The following is a 22,928-nucleotide window of genomic DNA, read 5'->3' as shown; positions in this document are numbered from 1 at the left end:
CTTATTCTTATTTCTTAATTTTGTAAGTATTAGTAAGTGTTATAATTACCGTTAGATCGTCCCAAAAATGCTTTCTCTCGACGCTTGATATAAATACATAAAAAACCAAGCTACTTTTTTTTTTTTGCTAAAGGTAATTGATTAATAAAGAATAAGGATTACAAAAGTGACAGGTTACATATTAAGAATCGCTACGAGAGGCTACATCATATATGTATCTTTCCTAAAAACATCAATGCTCTAGTGGACAAAAGCGGAAATAAGTGGTGTAGTGATTCTCTAGATTCTTCATGAAAGAGTGGTCTACTATCCCACCATTTCCTTTCACATTGAGCCAAATTAGCCCCATGCTTAGAATAAAAGCTCGGCACCAAGGTTAGTTGGTCTCTCCCAAGTGATTTGTGACATTGATCCATTCCGGTTTGCTTCTTTCATAGTTTGCCACCTTTCCTGGACTCTCCAATGTAATTTATTCTCCCGAAAAGCTTGGACTACCGATTTGAATCGCTCTCCACCCATATATACTTCCATCCCATTTCCAAAGCCTTGTGTACAAATTCCCACAATAGCCACTATTTCCGCCATGTAATTAGTATTGACCCCGGACCTCCTCGCCACTGCACCTAAGAATTCACCCTTATAGTTTCTCATAACTATTCCCCAACCTGATCTCCTGTGATTCCCTCTCAAGCACCCATCCCAAGATTTACCTTTATTATTCCGGTGGAGGAAGAGTCGAAGCATTCAATGATTTTTTGTGCTCTTCTCAGCTTTTGGATGAAGATTGAAGACTCTAAGAATCTTTAAGTCATGAACCGAAGTTCTCCATATGCCCCGTGATCTGTGGTGAGCTCGAATGATTGCCGTCTAGCTAAAAACAAATATGCAATAAGCTTGAGTCTTTATTGTCGTAGAGCACTCTGTTCCGGTTCTTCCAAAGACTCACCATCATAGTGATAGAACAAGCTTTCCACATGTCAAGAATGAGGGAGCTGTAATGCTTACCTTGCTGCTGCACATCCTGAAATGATTCCGGGTTCTTGTAAGTGCTGAAAATGTCTCGAGCATAGTTCCATACTGTTTTGGCCAGATTACATTGAAAGAGTATATGCTCGAGTTTCTTGTCGAGTGAGGTGATGTCTCTGACATCTAGAGGCCACCGTTTTCCACCTTTTGAGAGCGATCGTCTGTTCTTGTTGCGCCATGCGCCCGACTTCAAGCAATTCCTTTAAGTTTCGGTAGAACCTTTGAGTTCCATATGAATTTACACCATGTTGGTTTGGCTGATTTCTTTCGGATGTCTTCATGCGCTTCGAAACCTGAATTTCCCATTAGAATTGCCTAACCATACCCTTGTATCCCTCTCTCTTGCACTATTAGGCTCTTTATAGGAGTGCCCAGCTCTATGCCCATTTGCTGCAAATACTTGAGACATGTTTACCTAAAAATTCCAAGTATCTCCCGAATACACTCACTAAGCTTTGACTGAAATTTGACAATCTCTTTGCTCTCTTCTGAAAGAAATCATGGAAATGTTTATTCAACAACCAATTCTCTCTCCAAAGATTGATAGAGTTTCCATTGCCCACCGTCCAGCCATGAAGATGCTTCATTTCACTAAGTTTGTCATATAGAAATACTCTACAAAGAGTTTATCGATAAGAAGGCTATAAAGATTAATATCATCAGTACATTAGAATTTAGATAACTTTAGATTTTTATTTTTTTTATTTTTTTTTTATTTTTTATTTTTTATTTTTTTCAGTCGGTAACTAAAAGTGTTTATTGGTAACTAAAAATGATTTGAAGATGAAAAAAATAGATTGGCCCAGGATTCTTATTTTCTAATTCCGTGGGTATTAGTAAGTGTTATAACTATTGTTAGATCATCCTAAAACTAAAAGTGATTTGTTTATTGGTAGCTAAAAGTGATTTGAAAGAAAAAGAAAGATTGGCCTGATGAAGGATTCTTATTCTTATTTCCTAATTTTGTGGGTATTAGTAAGTGTTATAATTATCAAGTTAAATGTTTTATTATATAGAAATACTCTCAAGAGTTTGTTGATAAGAAGGCTATGAGGATTAATATCATCCAAGACGTTAGAATTTAGATAACTTTAGATAAATTTAGATAAGTTAGAATTTAAATAAGTTAGATAAGTTATTTAGATAAGTTTCATAAATTAAGAGTTTGTCGATAAGAAGGTTATGAGGGATTAATATAATCGATGCGTTAGAATTTAGATAAATTTAGATAGTTAAAATTTAAATATGTTAGATAAGTTATTTAGATAAGTTTCATAAATTCTATATAAGTTAGCAGTAATTTATTTGAGTACGTTTTCATATATAAAGATTATTTCCTAATTGGAATCAACTTACTTTTTAATCAGACTGGTCTACCATCGATGTACCGGATCAGATTAACTATTAGCCATCGATGTAGGCTTCACACAAAGCGCTTAAGTCCAGCACAAACATTTGGGATTGGGAAACGATACATTCTTCTGCATTTAGTCTCCCACTCAACACGTCTTTACAACTACAAAATGCACAAAATGAAGCATACATCTACGATAAATAAGACATAGCTTTTCAAATATAAATAGTGAAAAATAACTTTTCCACTAACTTACTTTGTTTCCATTATATCTAATTCTTCACTCTTTACATTTTCTTGTAACTCGGACACTTTCTCCATGTTGGGATGTAAAAATTCCTATTCAACAAGACGTAAACTTTCCATTGATTAGTTCAATCTTGCAAAAGAAGCGTTGAAGTCTCTGCAGACTGTACATACCCGAAATGAATGTATATTCTTTGTTGTTTTGTGTATAGAAATAAACTTGAACAATTAGAAGGAAATGACGTTAAAATGTACTTGCCTTCATAATCGTTGTTTAATCCGTAGAAATCTTAATCAATAGAAAAAGATTTTTTTTCACATATCAATGGATTTTGCGAAATCCCATCCCGCCGAATCCTAATTGAGTGTTAAAGGCATAGTTTTCATTATGCCCATAAAACTATGCACTTAACCACTATGTAAACTAAATACAAATTAATATTACCTGTTAAAAAGAGACTTAGAGTGGTGGAGAGAGCATGACGTGTGGGAGAGAACCGAGATAGATAAATCATGTTAAGAATTCTTACTAAAAAAGAAGAAGATAGTATTGAAGAAGGTTCTTTGGAAAACAAGTGGAAAAAAGCAACAAAGCTCACTGACAACGAAGTAATGAGATTTTTTTTACCTTAAACTGGGGATTGCGCGCGTCGAGAGGATCCTTGCACTCAAACGTGACAGGGTGAGAAGAAGGGTGTTACCTTACTGGTTAGGAAGAAGAAAGGGTTGTAAGGTATTTTTGTGGGGAAGAGGAAAAAGTGAAAGACGTTTTTTTTTTTTTTTTTTTTGGTAACATTTTATTTTTGGTACCTAAAAGTGATTTGCTTATTGGTAACTAAAAGTGATTTGAAGAAAAAAAAAGATTGGCCCAAGATTCTTATTTCCTAATTTCGTGGGTATTAGTAAGTGTTATAATTCTTGCTAGATCATCCCAAAACTAAAAGTGATTTGTTTATTGGTAGCTAAAAGTGATTTGAAAGAAAATGATAGATTGGGTCCGATAAATGATTCTTATTCTTATTTTCTAATTTTGTGGGTATTAGTAAGTGTTATAATTACCGCTAGATCATTCCAAAATTGCTTTCTCCCCCTGTTTGATATAAATACATAAAAACAAGATGCTTTATTATATAGAAATACTCTCCAAGAGTTTGTCAATAATGAAGGCTATGAGGATTAATATCATTAGTAATGCGTTAAATTTAGATAACTTTAGTGTTTTTTTTTTTTGGTAACTTAATATGATTTTTATTGGTAACTAAAAAGTGATTTAAAAGGAAAAAGAGATTAGCCGATAACGGATTCTTATTCTTATTTCCTAATTTTGTGGGTATTAGTAAGTGTTATAATTACTATTAGATATTTTATTATATAGAAATATTCTCCAAAGAGTTTGTCGATAAGAAGGCTATGAGGATTAATATCATCAGTACGTTAGAATTTAGATAAATTTAAATAAGTTAGATAAGTTATTTAGATAAGTTTCATAAATTAAGAGTTTGTCGATAAGAGTTTGTCCCAGGATTCTTATTTCCTAATTTCGTGGGTATTAGTAAGTGTTATAATTACCTTTAGATCATCCCAAAACTAAAAGTGATTTGTTTATTGGTAGCTAAAAGTGATTTGAAGGAAAAAGAGAGATTGGCTCGATGAAGGATTCTTATTCTTATTTCCTAATTTTGTAAGTATTAGTAAGTTTTATAATTACCGTTAGAACTTTCCAAAACTCTTTCTCTTTGACCGCTTGATATAAATACATAAAAACCAAAATCTGCTTTATCATATAGAAATACTCTTCAAGAGTTTGTCGATAAGAAGGCTATGAAAATTAATATCATCAGTACATTAGAATTTAGATAACTTTAGGTTTTTATTTTTTTTATTTTTTTTTCGGTCGGTAACTAAAAGTGTTTATTGGTAACTAAAAGTGATTTGAAGAAAAAAAAATAGATTGGCCCAGGATTCTTATTTTCTAATTTCGTGGGTATTAGTAAGTGTTATAATTATCGTTAGATCATCCCAAAACTAAAAGTGATTTGTTTAGGGTGTTAATATATTCATAGGAAGCAAATGATATGCTCACCAAAAATATGGTGAATTACCCATTATATCCCCTTCTCTTTTATCTAGTATCACCTCTATTTTCTCTCTCTCTGAATTGAAGACGTACTCTTTTGGATAAATTTTAACCATTTCAACAACCAAAAGGAGAAATTGGTAGCCTAACCATGAACAAAAGCAGTTCATAACCCGCATAAAAAAATTAAGGAATTCGAACTCGTTTAGTGGCCATTATTTCTGAGTGGACTACTAAGGAATCTGATTTTACTCGCACAAAAAAAATCGGCGAAATGGTAAATCCGTGTTATTCTTCTTCAAAGTTTTACTTGAAGACAAAATGAAATATATGCACTCTGAAAGTACAACGCTTAAAATATTAAATAAGCTAAAGGTGATTTGTTGTTGTTCTATTAACTTTGGAAGAATAGTGCTCTTAGAGGAGTGATTGGATTTGTGAGTTTAAATGAATGTATGGGTGAAGATTTCTTTTTTGTATTATAGCCATGATAGTCATGTCCCCATGTGCATGAGTTTTTATCTTCCCACCATTAAAGCCCGAGATCAGTTGTTTTTTTTCTCTTGTTTAAGAGTTTTCGTTTCAAAAGCTACGATGTAAGAGGAGTGGTGGAGGTGTTAACTCGGTACGATTTGGATATTCAGAAATAGGAGTGGCAGTGATCATCCGGTAATGGGGGGTATAATAGGTAAATTGAACTTTTTGCGGTGAACTTATAATTCTATACCGGTGAATATATTAGCACCCTTTGTTTATTGGTAGCTAAAAGTGATTTGAAAGATTTGAAGGAAAAAGAGAGATTGGCCCGATGAAGGATTCTTATTCTTATTTCATAATTTTGTGGGTATTAGTAAGTGTTATAATTACTATTAGATGTTTTATTATATAGAAATACTCTTCGAAGAGTTTGTCGATAAGAAGGCTATGAGGCCGGATTAATATCATTAGTACGTTAGAATTTAAATAACTTTAGATAAATTTAGATAAGTTAGAATTTAAATAAGTTAGATAAGTTTCATAAATTAAGAGTTTGTCAGGCTATGAGGATTAATATAATCAGTACGTTAGAATTTAGATAAGTTAAAATTTAAATAAGTTAGATAAGTTATTTAGATAAATTTCACAAATTCTAGATAAATTAGTAGTAATTTATTTGAGTACGTTTTCATAAAGATTGTTTCCTAATTGGAATCAACTTACTCTTTAATATTACCGGTCTACCGTCAGATGTACTAATTGTATTAACTATTAAAATAAGTTAGTAGTAATTTATTTGAGTACGTTTTCATAAAGATTGTTTCCTAATTGAAATCAACTTACTCTTTAATCGTACCGGTCTACCGTCAGATGTATTGATTGTATTAACTATTAGCCATCCGATGTAGGCTTCACAAAGCGCTTAAAGACCAAGCTGTTTTATTATATATACTAGAAATTAACCCGTGGCTACGCCACTCGAATCTTAACGTTATTCATTTTTTTATTAATTAAATTAAAAGCTGCAAAAGAAACACAAAAATTTAATAACTATTATTTACAAAATTAATATTGAGTGCTTATGGAGGGTGTATGCTATTTAGATTGTTTTGGATTAGGATGACCTTTGTTATATAAACATATGCATCAAATTCATTCATTTATCAGAAAATTTAAGAAGTCATTATCCTATCAAATATTGTATTTTTTTTTATCTAAAAATATCCAAAAAGCAAATTCCTTTATCTAGCAAAATGTTATGACATAACAAATAGCTTAATATTTCACACTCGTTGTTAGTCGATATAGATTCAAATCCTCACATACAATGAAGGGTTCCTTATTTCCTAACCATATGTATAAAAAGAAATTGAGAAATAAACATCAAAGCTCAAAAGTTACGAAATACACCTTCTCTCAAACTAAAGCAGGACTTCAGGATACACGATATTAGTTGTGTGGTTTGAAGAATCAGGAGGGAGGATGACACTGATTCGTTTTGAAGAAGTGCATCTTGATAACGCCACATATAATTGACCATGGCTAAACACCTGGTTTCGCATATCAATACCAATGTACTTAACAGACTGCCCTTGTGATTTGTTTATCATCATTGCAAACGACAATCGAATCGGAAACTGTCGTCTGGTCATTTGAAATGGTATTTCATTGGTCGAAGGTGTTAATGATATTCTCGGGATAAAGCGTACATTTCCTACTTTTCCTCTAGTTAATATTAGAACTTGCACCACGTGTGGCTTTGTGCACACAATCATCAAGCGCGTGCCGTTACAAAGTCCATCTGTTGGCGCTATATTTCTCAGCAACATTACTGGGCATCCCTTCTTGAGAGTAAGCTTGAATGAAGGCAACCCAGAAGGATCGAGTGAGTTCAAGTACTCTGTCGGATAGCTATTTGCGTTACCACTATCAACAACACTGGCAACGCCTAACTTGTTAGCACCTAAGCAAACAATTTCTTCCCCAGGAAACATATCTAGTGCAGTATTATTTATAGTGCTAACATCATCGTTGCGTGCTGAAAGGATAGTCCGCTCGGTCAAATCATTTGGGTCAGCTTCATCCTGCCCACTTAGATCGGGATATACATTATTTAGCAAGTCATGAAAATTGCTACAATTTTGAATCTCTTGCGGCAATTGAACACTTTCTTCTGGTTTCATTCCAACCTGAAAATTTCAAATGAGAGCATATGAGATGAGTGATTGTGTATAATTTAAAATGGTCAGCAAAAAGCATTATTTTTTTCAAGAAATTAAGTAATACCTCCATCAAGAAATTGGAGAACAACACGTTCTCTGGCAAGTCACTATCTAATCTCATATTTTGCACCAAAAGATAAAACATTGACGTGTTTCCAATGCAAAGACCTTCTCAGTGATGCACATACAATATCCTCACGTTCACCTTGTGGTACAACCGGCAGAATTTGTCGAAAAGTCACGCCTAGAACAATAGTGATTCTACCAAATGGTCTTTCATTGTTACAAACATCCCGAGTGAATCGGTCAACTGCTTCAAAACAAAACCTATGCTTGCATCGAAGTCTTCATCCCAAATTATCAGTTTTGCTTCTTTAAACAGACCTGCTTGGAGCGAATCCTTTTTGAAGTCGCACATAGAGTTCTCCAACACATAAAAAGGAATAGAAAAAGTTGAATGAGCTATTCTACCACAATCTAATAAAAGCGACGCAATACCAGATGAGGCAACTGCAATCACAATATGCCCTAGATGACGACATTTAGCTGCAATTGTATTATACACAAATGTCTTTCTTGTACCTGCAACTCCACTTAAGAAGAAAATTCCCCCTGCATTTTGCATGACGGAATCAACCACAGTATCAAACGCATGGCGTTGCTCATTGTTAAGACGATCAATGTTACGGTTGATTTGTTCATCTTGTAAATCAAACTAGAGTTGGCGTTGCTCCCAAATTAGTCTATTTCCAATCCCTTTATTCCATTTTTTGAGTGGTCGGGGCAACGGGGGTCGGGGTAACGGGGGAAAGTCTTCTAGAGTTTCGTTTTTAGATTCCATAAGGAACTGCTCCAATAGATGCAACCCATAATCTGTCACCTACAGGAAAATTGTGTATTAATAATATAATATAGGCTACATGAAGGAGGCATTAATATAATATCTGTCACTTGCTCTTTTGATGGATTAGGAATGTTGAAGATAGTTCGTAATTTGTGCACTAGGTCGTCGCATATACTTGTTGAGAATCTATCCCACAACAGATGTGGTTGCGCTGGATTGCATTCCAATAGAATAATGCCGAACAATCTCCTTAGCTGATATCCAAGATTCATTATCGCCAGCTTCTTCTAAACAATGTATCCACTCTCCATCATCTTCAAGAAGTCCACGTGCAACACACGCAGCCTTGAATGTTGAACGGGGAATACCTTCAAATTTGCGAAGATCCTCAAATGATGTTGGGCCCTTTACAATGGTCAATAGTAGACACAAGTAAAACCTCTCTCCCTCATTGGGCTTGGCAAAATACATCCTGCCAATAACATAACCATTGCTTCTTTTAGTCCATACCTTTTCTATTTTGTGCCAAACAAAGTGCTCGGGGAATTCTTGGTAAGTATAGGCCCCGAAAGCATCCGATTTGAAGCAACAACAAATAATAATGAAGTGAGACTTCGACTTTTTGTCGTTTAAGCCCTCTCAAGAATATTCTCCATCGGTTCCTTAGGGTTGAACACAACATGATGCATACCGCAACAAATCATAACTTAACAAGATGGCATTCGGTTATAACTTAATAGTATATTGATGAAATTTGTTTAATCAAGTGTTAAATACCGGCAAGTGAAGAGATAACCTTACAATAGTTGGAAACTCTTCATGTAAGGAAAACCCAAATAGCCGTAAAGCTACTTCCGGTGGTCCAATATATCCGGCATCAATGTACTGCTTGTTTAATCTCATTTCCGGCCGTCCAACACCATTGTTGTTCTGTCATTGCCCTTGTAGATGTACTTGTGGATGTACTTAATACATTGCAATCCCGCACACACTTCGACATTAGTGTGACAATTAAACATCCTCACCAACTGTGGATTATATGGGACAACGTTCCTATTGTCAACCTCTTTGTCTTTCACCATATAGACACGTCCCGTGTTGCGACGTATATAAAGTGGATAACCGTCTTTTTGTATGGTCGTCGCGTATGTAAACTCATGTGGAAAATGCTTTGTGCACTTGCCATTTTCCATACACAGTGAGTTCATATTTTTAACACCACACGGTCCTTGGATCATACAACTATTTATTGTATCAAAGAGCAAGGGATCCTTATCTGGGTCGGGAAATTCTACAGATATAATTCGATCAATTTAGGCTGCGGTGCGAATTTTATCTTCATGCTTGACGAAAAAGAGTGCATGCATGTGCGGGAGGCCATGCTTCTGAAATTCAATGGTGTACACATGAGCTACTTCACGGCCAAACATATTTTTCTTCTTGATAAATTTCATTAAAGCTCTTCTCTTCGGTTCCGAAAACACGGGCAAGAACATCAGTCGATCAAACACATTTTGGTTCTCCAAAAGGGTTTCTTACACTTCCGGCGGTGAGGATTAGTCATCATTGTAAGGAATCTATCCGGATGCTTATTGTAACGGTTATAGCCATTGAGTCTTGAAAGATCTCATACATGTACCTTGGACTTCCAATGAACGATGATGGCAAAATAAACCAATCGACCAACCCGATCGATTCGTACCCTCATTTAAATCATCGAACTCATGTACACTTCAAAGACGAAGATCCTTTTGGTGGGTATAATGATAGTATATAGTCGATTTTGCTCGGTAGAAGCCCAAGCATCACACAAAAACTCCTGAAATAATTTTCCACCACGGAATATTGTTGAATATTCAATATGACATTCAAACAAACGATATGCATAGAACACCATCCGAAATAATCGCCTCGAATCGCCGTCATTGACATCATAAAGTTTTATTTCGATTAACCATCCAAGCTCACCCCGAGGGGAAAACAAAGGATAATGCGGGGGTAGATAAGCGGGATTACATTCATCAATCTGCTTCAATCGCATTGCCTAATCTATAATGAAGAATGATATCCCTTGTTTTTGATTTGGGTTCCATCCCCGGGTATAACAACTGCAATTTCATTTGCTGAAGGAAGATTGTATCGTCGTCGGTCAGTAGATGTATTATAATGGAGATAAGCTGCCACATCATTTTCCTCAACTACGCGAGCAATCAATATATCATATGCTTGACGAAATTTTTCAGCAAATCTATTACAATCTGACAGTGTACTCTGAATGACATCAAAAACATCATGTCTCAATTCTGGATTTCGGCGATGGCGCACATCAAGGGCACTGGCTGGGTCATAAACATAAAGCTGAGCATAAGTCGGATCTTTCTCAGATTCTAGTAGTAACGATCCAATTTGATGGCGTAATTCACCATGAACGGTGAATGGAATAGGACCGCTACCGCTGAATATTCGGTCATCCGGTTGACAACCGAGACTGGTAAATGCATTAGCCAAGTTATACTGACGAAGATGTTGTCTAAATGACCTGGCTTTGGCGTCACTACCATCATATAGATCTTGAATCACAGGAAGCAATGGACTAAGTAGAAGAAAACTGACTTTTCCTTGTTTGCAACACATCTCGAAAAAAAGGTCTTTTGACTGATGTATTTGCTAGCCTTTCATCTTTCCAGTGCAAAGCTTTACAAAAGGAGCATTCCACATCCATCTTTCCAAAATAATGATGGACATTGTTGTGCATATTAGCAGGTTCTGCCATATTGACACCAGCTGTAAGAGGCTGAAAATAATCATCCACATCCACTTCTCTTTGGGTGTCACTAACATGTAGGGAAAAAAATCCTAATGAGTTAGGAATGGAAAATTTTTTTTACTGAAAACAATGCTATAGAAAACACAATGAAATTCAACTTACATATATGAAGACATTGATACTGGAATATTATGAAGGTCTGCTTCTAAGTTCCTTCTAGTTTGTTTGTTCATTCTACCACTTATGCACTCTTTTTCTCTTCTATTGCGTTGGGCCAACTTGCATCGAGAAGTCTGAGAAGGTGTATAAGCATTGGTCGAACTAACACTAAGATCATCCACTTCCATTTCATTTTGGGTGTCACTAATATGTAGAAAAAAAAATCATAATGGGCTATAGGAATGGAAATATTTTTGACCGAAAAAACAATGTTATAGAAAACACACAAAGAAATGAAACTTACATATGGGAAGACATGGACACAAGTATATTTTGAAGGCCCGCTTCTAAGTTTCTTCTTGTTAAACTCGCTTCTACCACTTATGAGCTCTCTTTCTCTTCTATTCGTTGGGCCAACTTGCTTGAGAAGGTCTGAGAGGGTGTAAAAGCATTGGTCGGACTAACATTAAAAGTGGATTGTGGAGGAGTAACTACAACCTCATTTTGCACAGGAGGTGATTGGACTTGATGGCATTCATGTCCTTGTTTTTTCAAAACCTGCATTTTATATTTGATAAAACATAACCATCAAAAGGCAGTAAACAACCACCGCATATAATGAACGTATATATGTTACGTTACATACCTTAGCAAGGGTACCAAGCACATGGTCAATGATCCGTTGTTTATGCTCACGTACTCGAGTTATATAATCCAATTCTCTTTGCTGCATGATGCAAGTACATGAAAAGCCGCATAAAAAATTAAATGAGAACGTTGTCAAATTAACAAAAGAGTTTTTCTTTGTTTCAAAATTTAAAAGTTTGAAATCATGTAAGAATCAAACATAACCAAACCGTGAAAAAAGGAACTTCAAATACCTTAACAGATGTAGTAGGTTCATTGGTAGATTTAGGTGGTGCGTTGACAACAAAAAACATCAAATGAATTTGCGGTGGTGCCTTATCCATGGCTGATAATCAAACATTGAAAAGGAAATTGCAGCAAATAAATGAAAGTGGTATACAACTATGATCGGGAACAACTATAAAGGGAGGTTCGAGTCGTGCAAAATGAAACCATGTTACCAGTACCTCCAATTAGAGTTATCGACTTTTGTATAATTAAAATGTAAAGAGTTCCGATCCACTAGAACTTCTACCACAGCTACACGCATGTACTATACTTTAGTGTGCATAGCAAAAGGGTCTAAAAGCATAAAAGAGGCAAAGAAAGAAAGTGCAAGAATTGAATAATGGCAATGTTCGTCTCGCAAAAGAAATAAAAATAGCATATATAGTCTAAAAAGATTGTTTCCCTTTCGCCCAACTACAGCCTAGCATTTTTCATAACACGGATCGCAAGAGATACACAATGGAACACTTCAACATTGCAATCCAAATGATAAATTATAGAAAATGTTCGTCTCGCAAAAGAAATAAAAACAGCATAGTCTAAAAACATTGCTTCCTTTCTTCGCTGGAAATCGAGTTTTCTAGTATTAGATCGGTACAATTATCTCCAACATTGGCTTTCTAATCTGACGGGTCATAACTTTTTGGTTCATGCAGTTATTATTATGCTGGGACAACAGAGTACGATAAAATGTACAATGCAATATGAACTAAATTTGTCCCTGACTAATAAGACGCCCATTAGCCTTTAGGCACACAAATTAAGATTTTACGCTGGGACATGTGTAAATACATACCGACTAAGAATGTAAATTTCCTCACTCATATTTTTTACTTACGCCAGAAGGGCAAACACTCCTAATCTTAGTTTGACATACTTTTTTCCCTTCTTTTAAATTTATTATAGAATAGATTTTTTTTTTTATTTTGATAATCAATTTATAGAATAGATCTGATAACAGTATAACACTACTTTAGTAGTAATAGACACCCAGTCGAACATGTTACTGCCTCACATTTTTGTCATTAACCAACTCATAAACACATGTTGTAATATTTAGATTGACAGCAAGATTACCTGGCTATTTGGTAATATTTGTCAAACCCATAAACCATTAGCATTTGCTTGAACAACTATGGACTTTGAGATAAGGCATAGAATGTTCCTGGCTTAAAAAAAGACAACTTTGAATTACAGCTGCAACAAATCAACACAATTTAGGTTATTTAGGTTTATATATGGGGTTCAATATATTCTATAATGTCTTTCATGAATTAAAAAAATCGGATCTTAAGGAAGTTGTATCCCTTGACAAAATATGCTACGGTTCAGTTTCAATGGCAACCAACAGTCAAAAAAGAATTGGTTTGATATAGATATCATCAAAAAACGATATATTTATTTTGAATAGTAAAAGATGATACAAAAAAGTATGAGATTACATGTTAAGTATGACCAAATTATGTTCAAATATTAGTCTTTGGCAGGTTCATCAAATCAGGCTATAAGAGAAGAAGGTAACCTAAACTCAAGTACCTGAACTCATGAAGGCACAAGATAATCACGGGCACCTTCAGGAGTGGATCTAGAAATTATAGGAGTCTCAATCTACCTTACAACCATGAGGAATCATGATTAAGAAAAGAACAAAAGCACAAATTACCATGAGGAATCATGATTAAGAAAAGAACAAAAGCACAAATTAGCTCCAGTATAAATCATAAGTAAAAGAAAGTAGTGAAGTACTAAAACCGCCACATGCACTCATGCACGGAAAATTTAATAGACTGCGTTAACTTACTAACTTAAACTAATTCAAATAAGTAAAAGAAAGTAGTGAAGTACTAAAACCGTCACATGCATTGGGAATTTAATAGACTGCGTTAACTTACTAAATTAAACTAATTCAAATGATACCTCCACAAAAGCATGGACATCCTCTAGGTATCTTCGGATAAGCTTGACCACTCTATGTCGCAACATTAGGTTGGAGCTCATCTGCTGCAGAAATCAAGGCATCGGTAATCCATAAGGTAGCTATATTGGATTATAGAAAACCAATTAAGTGTCTAGAATGAAATTTAGTTGTATTCCAAACCAAATTATTTGTTTGTTCTGAGTGGAGTTTTGGAGAAAACCAATTAAGTGTCTAGAATGAAATTTAGTTTTGGAGGGCTTTTATAATGATATGTATGTATACTTTAATTAAATAAGATTAGTGTTCAAATTGTTTTTATCTTTTATAAGATTTGTTGTGATAAATAAAAGGAGGGATAAGACGTACTAAAAGATAAAAGAAAAAATTGTTTTTATCCTTTATAATGGATTCGTCTTTATCTTTAAAGAAAGTAGGACTCTTTAGTTTAGAGTAAGTAGGACTAATTTATCACCGTGGGATCGTCCCAAAACTACTTTCTCCCGAACCGCTCGATATAATATCATAAAAAACCAAACTGCTTTATTATGTAGACTAAAATTAACCCGTGGCTACGTCACTCGAAGTTATAAAGTTATTCATTTTTTTATTAATTAAATTAAAAGCTACAAAAGAAACACAAAAATCTAATAACTATTATTTACAAAATTAATATTAAGTGCTTATGGAGGGTGTATGCTACTTAGATTGTTTTGGATTAGGATGACCTTTGTCATATGAACATATGCATCAAATTCATTCATTTATCAAAAATTGAAGAAGTCATTACAATACAAAAATAACTCTACAGTCCACTCTTGGCTGCCTAAAGCAAAAGTGTTTTGAGCAAGCATGTTACATGCTCTAAGGGTATGTCTAAAAGAAACGGTTCATTACGTAAAGATTTATAACAAAATATATTTGTAAGCACCGGTTTCCACCTCCATGGTGCATTGTCATCTCCATCCCTACATGCTTTATAACTTGCTTGGCATCCCTTCATAAAAAGTACTTGCTCCATTGTTTCGGTGTGAAAATTCCCTTTCGGGGGCTCGCTCATCTAGTAATTTTGCTTATGCAAACGTATTAGCCTTCTTCTTTCTTGAGCAAGCACCTTGAAAGCTTCCTTCATTGTCCCTTCCAGCCACAGCTAGAGTATCATGATAACCATCACTTTTAAAAGCATCATAAAACTTAATCTTCACCACCAGTTCGTAAACTCAAGGATACACCAGCTTTCAAATGATGTGGTCCTCAGCCTAAATTACAGAAATATTTGGTTGAATAATTCATACGTTAAACTTGCTTGGAGACAAAAATTACCTGTTGTTGAAAAAGTACCTGTTCTGTGGTTTCAATCTTGTCCCTTCCACTACAGATCATATCAAATCTACCCCAACATAAAACACAAATTAAAACATGCATATGCTGATATGCTAGTACAAAGTTGAATGCTTGAATAGGTAACTGCTAATTTACAAACTCTACCATATGTCAGTCAGTCTAGATTAGATTTATATAGCGTTGGATCAATCAATATCTTTGAGTCGTAGTTTCCTAATTGGAATCAACTTAAATTTATATATATATATATATATATATATATATATATATATATATATATATATATATATATATATATATATGAGGATTAATATCAATGGAATCAAGGCGTATTAAAAGATAAAAGATAAAATTGTTTTTATCCTTTATAATAGCTTATTCTTTAGTTTAGTTTAGAGAAGTGGGACTCTTAAAATAAATTGATTTATGACCGTAAGATCATCCCAAAATTGTTTTCTCCCCCGACCGTTGTTTTTATCTTTTATAATAGCGTAGGACTCTTAAAATAAATTGATTTATGACCTTAGGATCATTCCAAAACTGCTTTCTCTCCAACCGCCGATATAAACACATAAAAAGACCAAGCTACTTTATTAGATAGACTAGAAATTAACCAGTTAAAGCTCATGCACTCGAAATCATAACGTTATTCATTTTTTTTATTAATTAAATTAAAATCTGCAAAAAGAAACACAAAAATCTAATAACTATTATTTACAAAATTAATATTGAGTGCTTATGGAGAGTGTATGCTGCTTAGATTGTTTTGGATTATGATGACCTTTGTTATATAAACATATGCATCAAATTCATTCATTTATCAGAAAATTTAATAAGTCATTATCCTATCAAATATTGTATTTTTTTATCTAAAAATATTGTTGTCTAGAAACCAAAAAACAAATTCCTCTATCTAGCAAAATGCTACGACATAACAACCAGTTAGCTGATCTAGATTCAAATCCTCACATACAATGAAGGGTTCCTTATTTCCTAACCATATGTGTAAAAAGAAATTGAGAAATAAACATCAAAGCTCAAAAGTCATGAAATACACCTTCTCTCAAACTAAAGCAGGACTTCAGGATACGCGATATTAGTTGTGTGGTTTGAAGAAATAGGAAGGAGGATGACACTGATTCGTTTTCAAGAAGTGCATCTTGATAACGCCACATATAATTGACCATGGCTAAACACCTGGTTTCGCAAATCAATACCAACGCATTCTAATTTCGCCCCTGTGATTTGTTTATCGTCATTGCAAATAACAATCGAATCGGAAACTGTCGTCTGGTCATTTGAAATGGTATTTCATTGGTCGAAGGCATTAATGATATTCTCGGGATAAAGCGTACATTCCCTACTTTTTCTCCAGTTAAGATTAGAACTTGCACCACGTGTGGCTTTGTTCACACAATCATCGAGGCGATCGCGGCGTGCCATTACAAAGTCCATCCGTTGGCTATATTTCTCAGCAACATTACTGGGCATCCCTTCTTGAGAGTAAGCTTGAATGGAGGCAACCCAGAAGGATCGAGTGAGTTCAAGTACTCTGTCGGATAGCTATTTGCGTTACCACTATCAACAACACTAGCAGCGCCTAACTTGTCAGCACCTAAGCAAACAATTTCTTCCCTAGGAAACATATCTAGTATCGTAGCATTTATAGTGCTAACGTCATCGTTGCATGCTGAAAGGATTGTCCGCTCGATCAAATAATTTGGGTCAGCTTCATACTGCTCACTTAGATCGGGATATACATTATTTAGCAAGTCATGAAGATTGCTACAATTTTGAATCTCTGGCGGCAATTGAACACTTTCTTTTGGTTTCATTCCAACCTGAAAATTTCAAATGAGAGCATATGAGATGAGTGATTGTGTATAATTTAAAATGATCAGCAAAAAACATTATTTTTTTCAAGAAATTAAGTAATACCTCCATCAAGAAATTGGAGAACAACACATTCTCTGGCAAGTCACTATCTAATCTCATATTTTGCACCAAAGATAAAACATTGACGTGTTTCCAGAGCAAAGATCTTCTCAGTGATGCACCTACAATATCCTCACGTTCACCTTGTAGTACAACTAGCAGAATTTGTCAAGTCACCGCCTAGAACAGCAGTGATTCCACCAAATGGTACAAACATCTCGGAGTGAACGGTCGATTGCTTCAATACAAAACCTATGCTGCATTGAGACTTCATCCCAAATTATCAGTTTTGTTTCTTTAAACAGACCTGCTTGGAGCGAATCCTTTTTGAAGCCGCACATAGAGTTCTCCAACACATCAAAAGGAATAGAAAAAGTTGAATGAGCTGTTCTACCACTATCTAATAAAAGCGACGCAATACCAGATGAGGCAACTGCAATCACAATATGTCCTAGATGACGACATTTAGCTGCAATCGTATTATGCACAAATGTCTTTCTTGTACCTGCAACTCCATTTAAGAAGAAAATTCCCCCTGCATTTTGCATGATTGAATCAATCATGGTATCAAACGCTTGACGTTGCTCATTGTTAAGTCGATCAATGTTACGGTTGATTTGTCCATCTTGTAAATCAAACCGAGTTGGCGTTGCTCCCAAATTAGTCTATTTCCAATCCCTTTGTTCCATTTTTTTGAGTGGTCGGGGCATTGGGGAAAGTCTTCTAGAGTTTTGTTTTAGATTCCATAAGGAACTGCTCCAATAGATGCAACTTCGTAATCACACACCGCAGGGAAAATTGTGTATTAATAATATAAGATAGTCTACAAGAAGGAGGCATTAATATAATATCATCACTTGCTCTTTTGATGGATTAGGAATGTTGAAGATAGTTCATAATTTGTGCGCCAGGTCGTCGCATATACTTGTTGAGAATCTATCCCACAACAGATGTGGTTGCACTGGATTGCATTCCAACTGAATAATGCCGAACAATCTCCTTAGCTGATATCCAGTATTCATTATCGCCGCTTCTTCTAAACAATGTATCCACTCTCCATCATCTTCAAGAAGTCCACGTGCAACACATGCAGCCTTGAATGTTGGATGAGGAATACCTTCAAATTTGCGTAGATCCTCAAATGATGTTGGGCCCTTTACGATGGTCAATAGTAGACGCAAGTAAAACCTCTCTCCCTCGTTGGGTCTATGAGGATTAATATCAAGTTGGACTCTTTAGTTGTAATTGGAATCAACTTAGATAAGATTTATATAGCTCTTAAAAGAAATTGATTTATCACCGTAGGATCGTCCCAAAACTACTTTCAATAGCATAACAACTACTTCTTTTAGTCCATACCTTTTCTGTTTTGTGCCAAACAAAGTGCTCGGGGAATTCTTGGTAAGTATAGGCCCGAGCATCTGGATTTGAAACACAATGGTCAAAGAATGAAGTGAGACTCGACTTTTGTCGTTTTGCCCTCTCAAGAATATTCTCCATCGGTTCCTTAGGGTTGAACACAACATGATGCATACCTGGCAACAAATCATAACTTAACAGTATGGCATTCCAGTATAACTTAATAGTATATTGATGAAATTTGTTTAATCAAGTGTTAAATACCTGGCAAGTGAAAAGATAACCTTACAACAGTAGGAAACTCTTCATGTAAGGAAAACCCAAATAGCCACCAAGCTGTTTTTGGTGGTCCAATATATCTGGCATCAATGTATTGTTTAATCTCATTTTCGCCGTCTAACACCATTGTTGTCCTGTCATTGCCCTTATAGATGTACTTGTGGATGTACTTAACACATTGTAATCTCGCACATACTTCGACATTAATGTGACAATTAAACATCCTCACCAACTCTGGATTATATGGGACAACGTTCCTATTGTCAACCTCTTTGTCTTTCACCATATAGACACGTCCCGTGTTCATACGATATAAAGTGGATAACCGTCTTTTTGTATGGTTGTCACGTCTGTAAACTCATGTGGAAAATGCTTTGTGCACTTGCCATTTTCCATACACAGGTGAGTTCATATTTTTAACACCACACGCTCCATGAATCATACAACTCTTTATTGTATCAAAGAGCAAGGGATCCTTATCTGGGTCGGGAAATTCTGCAAATATAATTTGATCAATTTGGGCTGCGGTACGAATTTTATCTTCATGCTTAAGGAAAAATAGTGCATGCATGTGCGGGAGGCCACGCTTCTGAAATTCAATGGTGTACACATGAGCTACTTCACGGCCAAACACATTTTTCTTCTTGATAAATTTCATTAAAGCTCTTCTCTTCAGTTCGAAAACACGGGCAAGAACATCAGGTCGATCAAACGCATTTTGGTTCTCCAAAAGGGTTTCTTGCACTTCTGGCCAGTGAGGATTAGCCGTCATCGTAAGGAATATATCTGGATGCTTATTGTAACGTGTTATAACCATCGAGTCTTAAAAGATCTCATACATGTACCTTGGACTTCCAATGAACGATGATGGCAAAATAAACCGTTGACCAACCCGATCGGGATCCGTACCCTCATTAAATCACAAACTCATGTACACTTCAGCACGAAGATCCTTTTGGTGGGTATAATAATAGTATAGCCGATTTTGCTCAGTAGAAGCCCAAGCATCACACAAAAACTCTTGAAATAATTTTCCACCACGGAGTCTTGCTGAATATTCAGTATGACGTTCAAACAAACGATATGCATAGAACACCATCTGAGTTAATCGCCTCGAATCGTTGTCATTGACATCATAAAGTTTCATTTCGGTTGACCACCCAAGCTCACCACGAGGGAAAAACAAAGGATAATGTAGGGGTAGATAAGTGGGATTACATTCATCAATCTGCTTCAGTGCATTGCCTGATCTATAATGAAGAATGATATCTATTGTGCTTCTAATTTCAGTTCCATCCCCAGGTATAACAATTGCAATTTCATTTGCTGAAGGAAGATTGTATAGCCATAGGTCAGTAGATGTATTATAATGGAGATAAGTTGCCACGTCATTTTCCTCAGCTGTGCGAGCACTCAATATATCATATGCTTGACGAAATTTTTCAGCAAATCTATTACAATCCGACAGTGTACTCTAAATGACATCTAAAACATCACGTCTCAATTCTGGATTTCGGCAATGACGCACATCAAGGGCACTAGCTGGGTCATAAACATAAAGATGAGCATAAGTCGGATCTTTCTCAAGTTTTGGTAGTAACGATCCAATTTGATGGCATAATTCACCATGAACAGTGAATGGAATAGGACCGCTACCGCCGAATATTCGGTTATCCGGTTGACAACCGAGACTGGTAAATGCATTAGTCAAGTTATACTGACGAAGATGTTGTCTAAATGACCTGGCTTTGGCGTCACTACCATCATATAGATCTTAAATTGCAGGAGGCAATGGACTAAGTAGAGGAAGACTGACTTTTCCTTGTTTGCAACACATCCCGAAAAAGGGTCTTTTGACTGATGTATTTGCTAGCCTTTCATCTTTCCAGTGCAGAGCTTTACAAAAGGAGCATTCCACATCCATCTTTCCCAGATAATGGCGGACATTGTTGTGCATATTAGCAGGTTCTGCCATATTGACACCAGCTGTAAGAGGCTGAAAATAATCATCCACATCCATTTCGCTTTGGGTGTCACTAACATGTAGGAAAAAAAATCCTAATGAGTTAGGAATGGATTTTTTTTTACTGAAAACAATGTTATAGAAAACACAATGAAATTCAACTTACATATATGAAGACATTGATGCTGGAATATTATGAAGGTCTGCTTCTAAGTTCCTTCTAGTTTGCTTGTTCATTCTACCACTTATGCGCTCTTTTTCTCTTCTATTGTGTTGGGCCAACTTGCGTTGAGAAGTATGAGAAAGTGTATAAGCATTGGTCGGACAAACACTAAGATCATCCACTTCTATTTCGTTTTGGGTGTCACTAACATGTAGAAAAAAAAATCATAATGGGCTAGGAATGGAAATATTTTTGACTGAAAACAATGCTATAGAAAACACACAAAGAAATGAAACTTACATATTGGAAGACATGGACACAGGTATATTTTGAAGGCCTACTTCTAAGTTCCTTCTTGTTCACTTGCTGCTTCTACCACTTATGAGCTCTCTTTCTCTTTTATTGCATTGGGCCAACTTGCACCGAGAAGGCTGAGAGGGTGTAAAAGCATTGGTCGGACTAACATTAAGAGTGGATTGTGGAGGAGTATGTAACTACAACCTCATTTTGCACAGGAGGTGATTGGACTTGATGGCCTTCATTTCCTTGTTTTTCCAAAACCTGCATTTTATATTTGATAAAACATAATCATCAGAAGGCAGTAAACAACCACCACATATAATGAACATATATATGTTACATACCTTAGCAAGGGTAGCAAGCACATGGTCAATAATTCGTTGTTTATGCTCACGTACTCGATTTATATAATCCAATTCTCTTTGCTGCATGATGTAAGGTACATGAAAAGCGGCATAAAAAATTAAATGAGAACGTTGTCAAATTAACAAAAGAGTTTTCTTTGTTACAAAATTTAAAAGTTTGAAATCATGTAAAAATCAAACATAACCAAACTATGAAAAAGGATCTTCAAATACCTTAACAGATGTAGTAGGTTCATTGGTAGATTTAGGTGGTGCGTCGACAACAGAAACATCAAATGCACTTGCAAGTGGTGCCTTATCCATGGCTGATAATCAAACATTGATAAGGAAATTGCAGCAAATAAATGAAAGTGGTATACAACTATGATCACGAACAACTATTAAGGGAGGTTTGGAGTCGTGCAAAATGCAACCATGTCACCAGTACCTCCAATTAGAGTTATCGACTTTTGTATAATTAAAATATAAAGAGTTCCGATCCACTGGAACTTCTACCAAAGCTACATGCATGTACTATACTTTAGTGTGCATAGCAAAAGGGTCTAAAAGCATAAAAGAGTCAAAGAAAGAAAGTATAAGAATTAAATAATGACAATGTTCGTCTCGCAAAAGAAACAAAAACAACGTATATAGTCTAAAAAGATTGCTTCACTTTTGCCCAACAGCATAGTCTAAAAAGATTGCTTCTTTTCTTTGTGGGAAATCGAGTTTTCTAGTATTAGATCGGTACAATTATCTCCAACATTGGCTTTCTAATCTGACGGGTCATAACTGTTTGGTTAATGCAGTTATTATTATGCTGGGAGTATGATAAAATGTACAATGCAGTATGAACTAAATTTGTCCCTGGCTAATAAGATTTTTCATTAGCCTTTAGGCACACAAATTAAGATTTTACGCTGGGACAAAAGTGATAATGGTGAGGTCGATGTAAGTAATTATATTTAGGCACACAAATTGATTTCTCATTGATGCTCACTCAAGCATAGCCTCCCTTAAGTGAAAACATAATTCTAAGTTTCTAACACAAAGAACAGTAGAAATTATCAACCATACTGGAGTTAACTGCTTAACAAAGTTTCTGACACTTTTTTATACCTTCTAAGCTATAAGGAAGGGCAAGACCGTCATCATGAAGGACTCATAAGTGAATGTTGTTTGATCCAAAGATAACCAGTATCCTTTTCCTTAAACTTTTCAAAAGTCCCTCGCACATGA

The 22,928-nt window shown here is 35.3% G+C and overlaps 2 protein-coding genes across 2 annotated transcripts; both read right to left on the bottom strand.

Moving 5' to 3' along the window:
* Positions 1-6,601: 6,601 nt before the first annotated feature.
* On the bottom strand, positions 6,602-8,717 carry LOC147512376 (uncharacterized). Its single transcript, XM_086598716.1, has 3 exons — positions 8,442-8,717; positions 7,668-8,117; positions 6,602-7,369 (listed from the first exon to the last, which is right to left on the bottom strand). The coding sequence occupies exons 1-3, from the start codon at positions 8,715-8,717 to the stop codon at positions 6,602-6,604; spliced, it is 1,494 nt and encodes a 497-aa protein (XP_086454842.1).
* Positions 8,718-11,553: 2,836 nt separating this feature from the next.
* On the bottom strand, positions 11,554-19,205 carry LOC147512375 (uncharacterized). Its single transcript, XM_086598715.1, has 11 exons — positions 18,905-19,205; positions 18,641-18,816; positions 18,207-18,435; positions 17,589-17,816; positions 17,285-17,436; positions 16,793-17,187; positions 15,326-15,392; positions 15,117-15,201; positions 12,054-12,145; positions 11,819-11,899; positions 11,554-11,730 (listed from the first exon to the last, which is right to left on the bottom strand). Exons 1-11 carry the CDS (start codon positions 19,203-19,205, stop codon positions 11,554-11,556), a joined length of 1,983 nt encoding a protein of 660 aa, XP_086454841.1.
* Between the last annotated feature and the right edge of the window lie 3,723 nt (positions 19,206-22,928).

The sequence above is a fragment of the Coptis chinensis genome, chromosome 3 (assembly GCF_015680905.1).
Source record: "Coptis chinensis isolate HL-2020 chromosome 3, ASM1568090v1, whole genome shotgun sequence".
NCBI lineage: Eukaryota > Viridiplantae > Streptophyta > Magnoliopsida > Ranunculales > Ranunculaceae > Coptis > Coptis chinensis.
The sequence above is the reverse complement of the archived record's forward strand: the minus strand, read 5'-3'. Positions and strand labels throughout refer to the sequence as shown.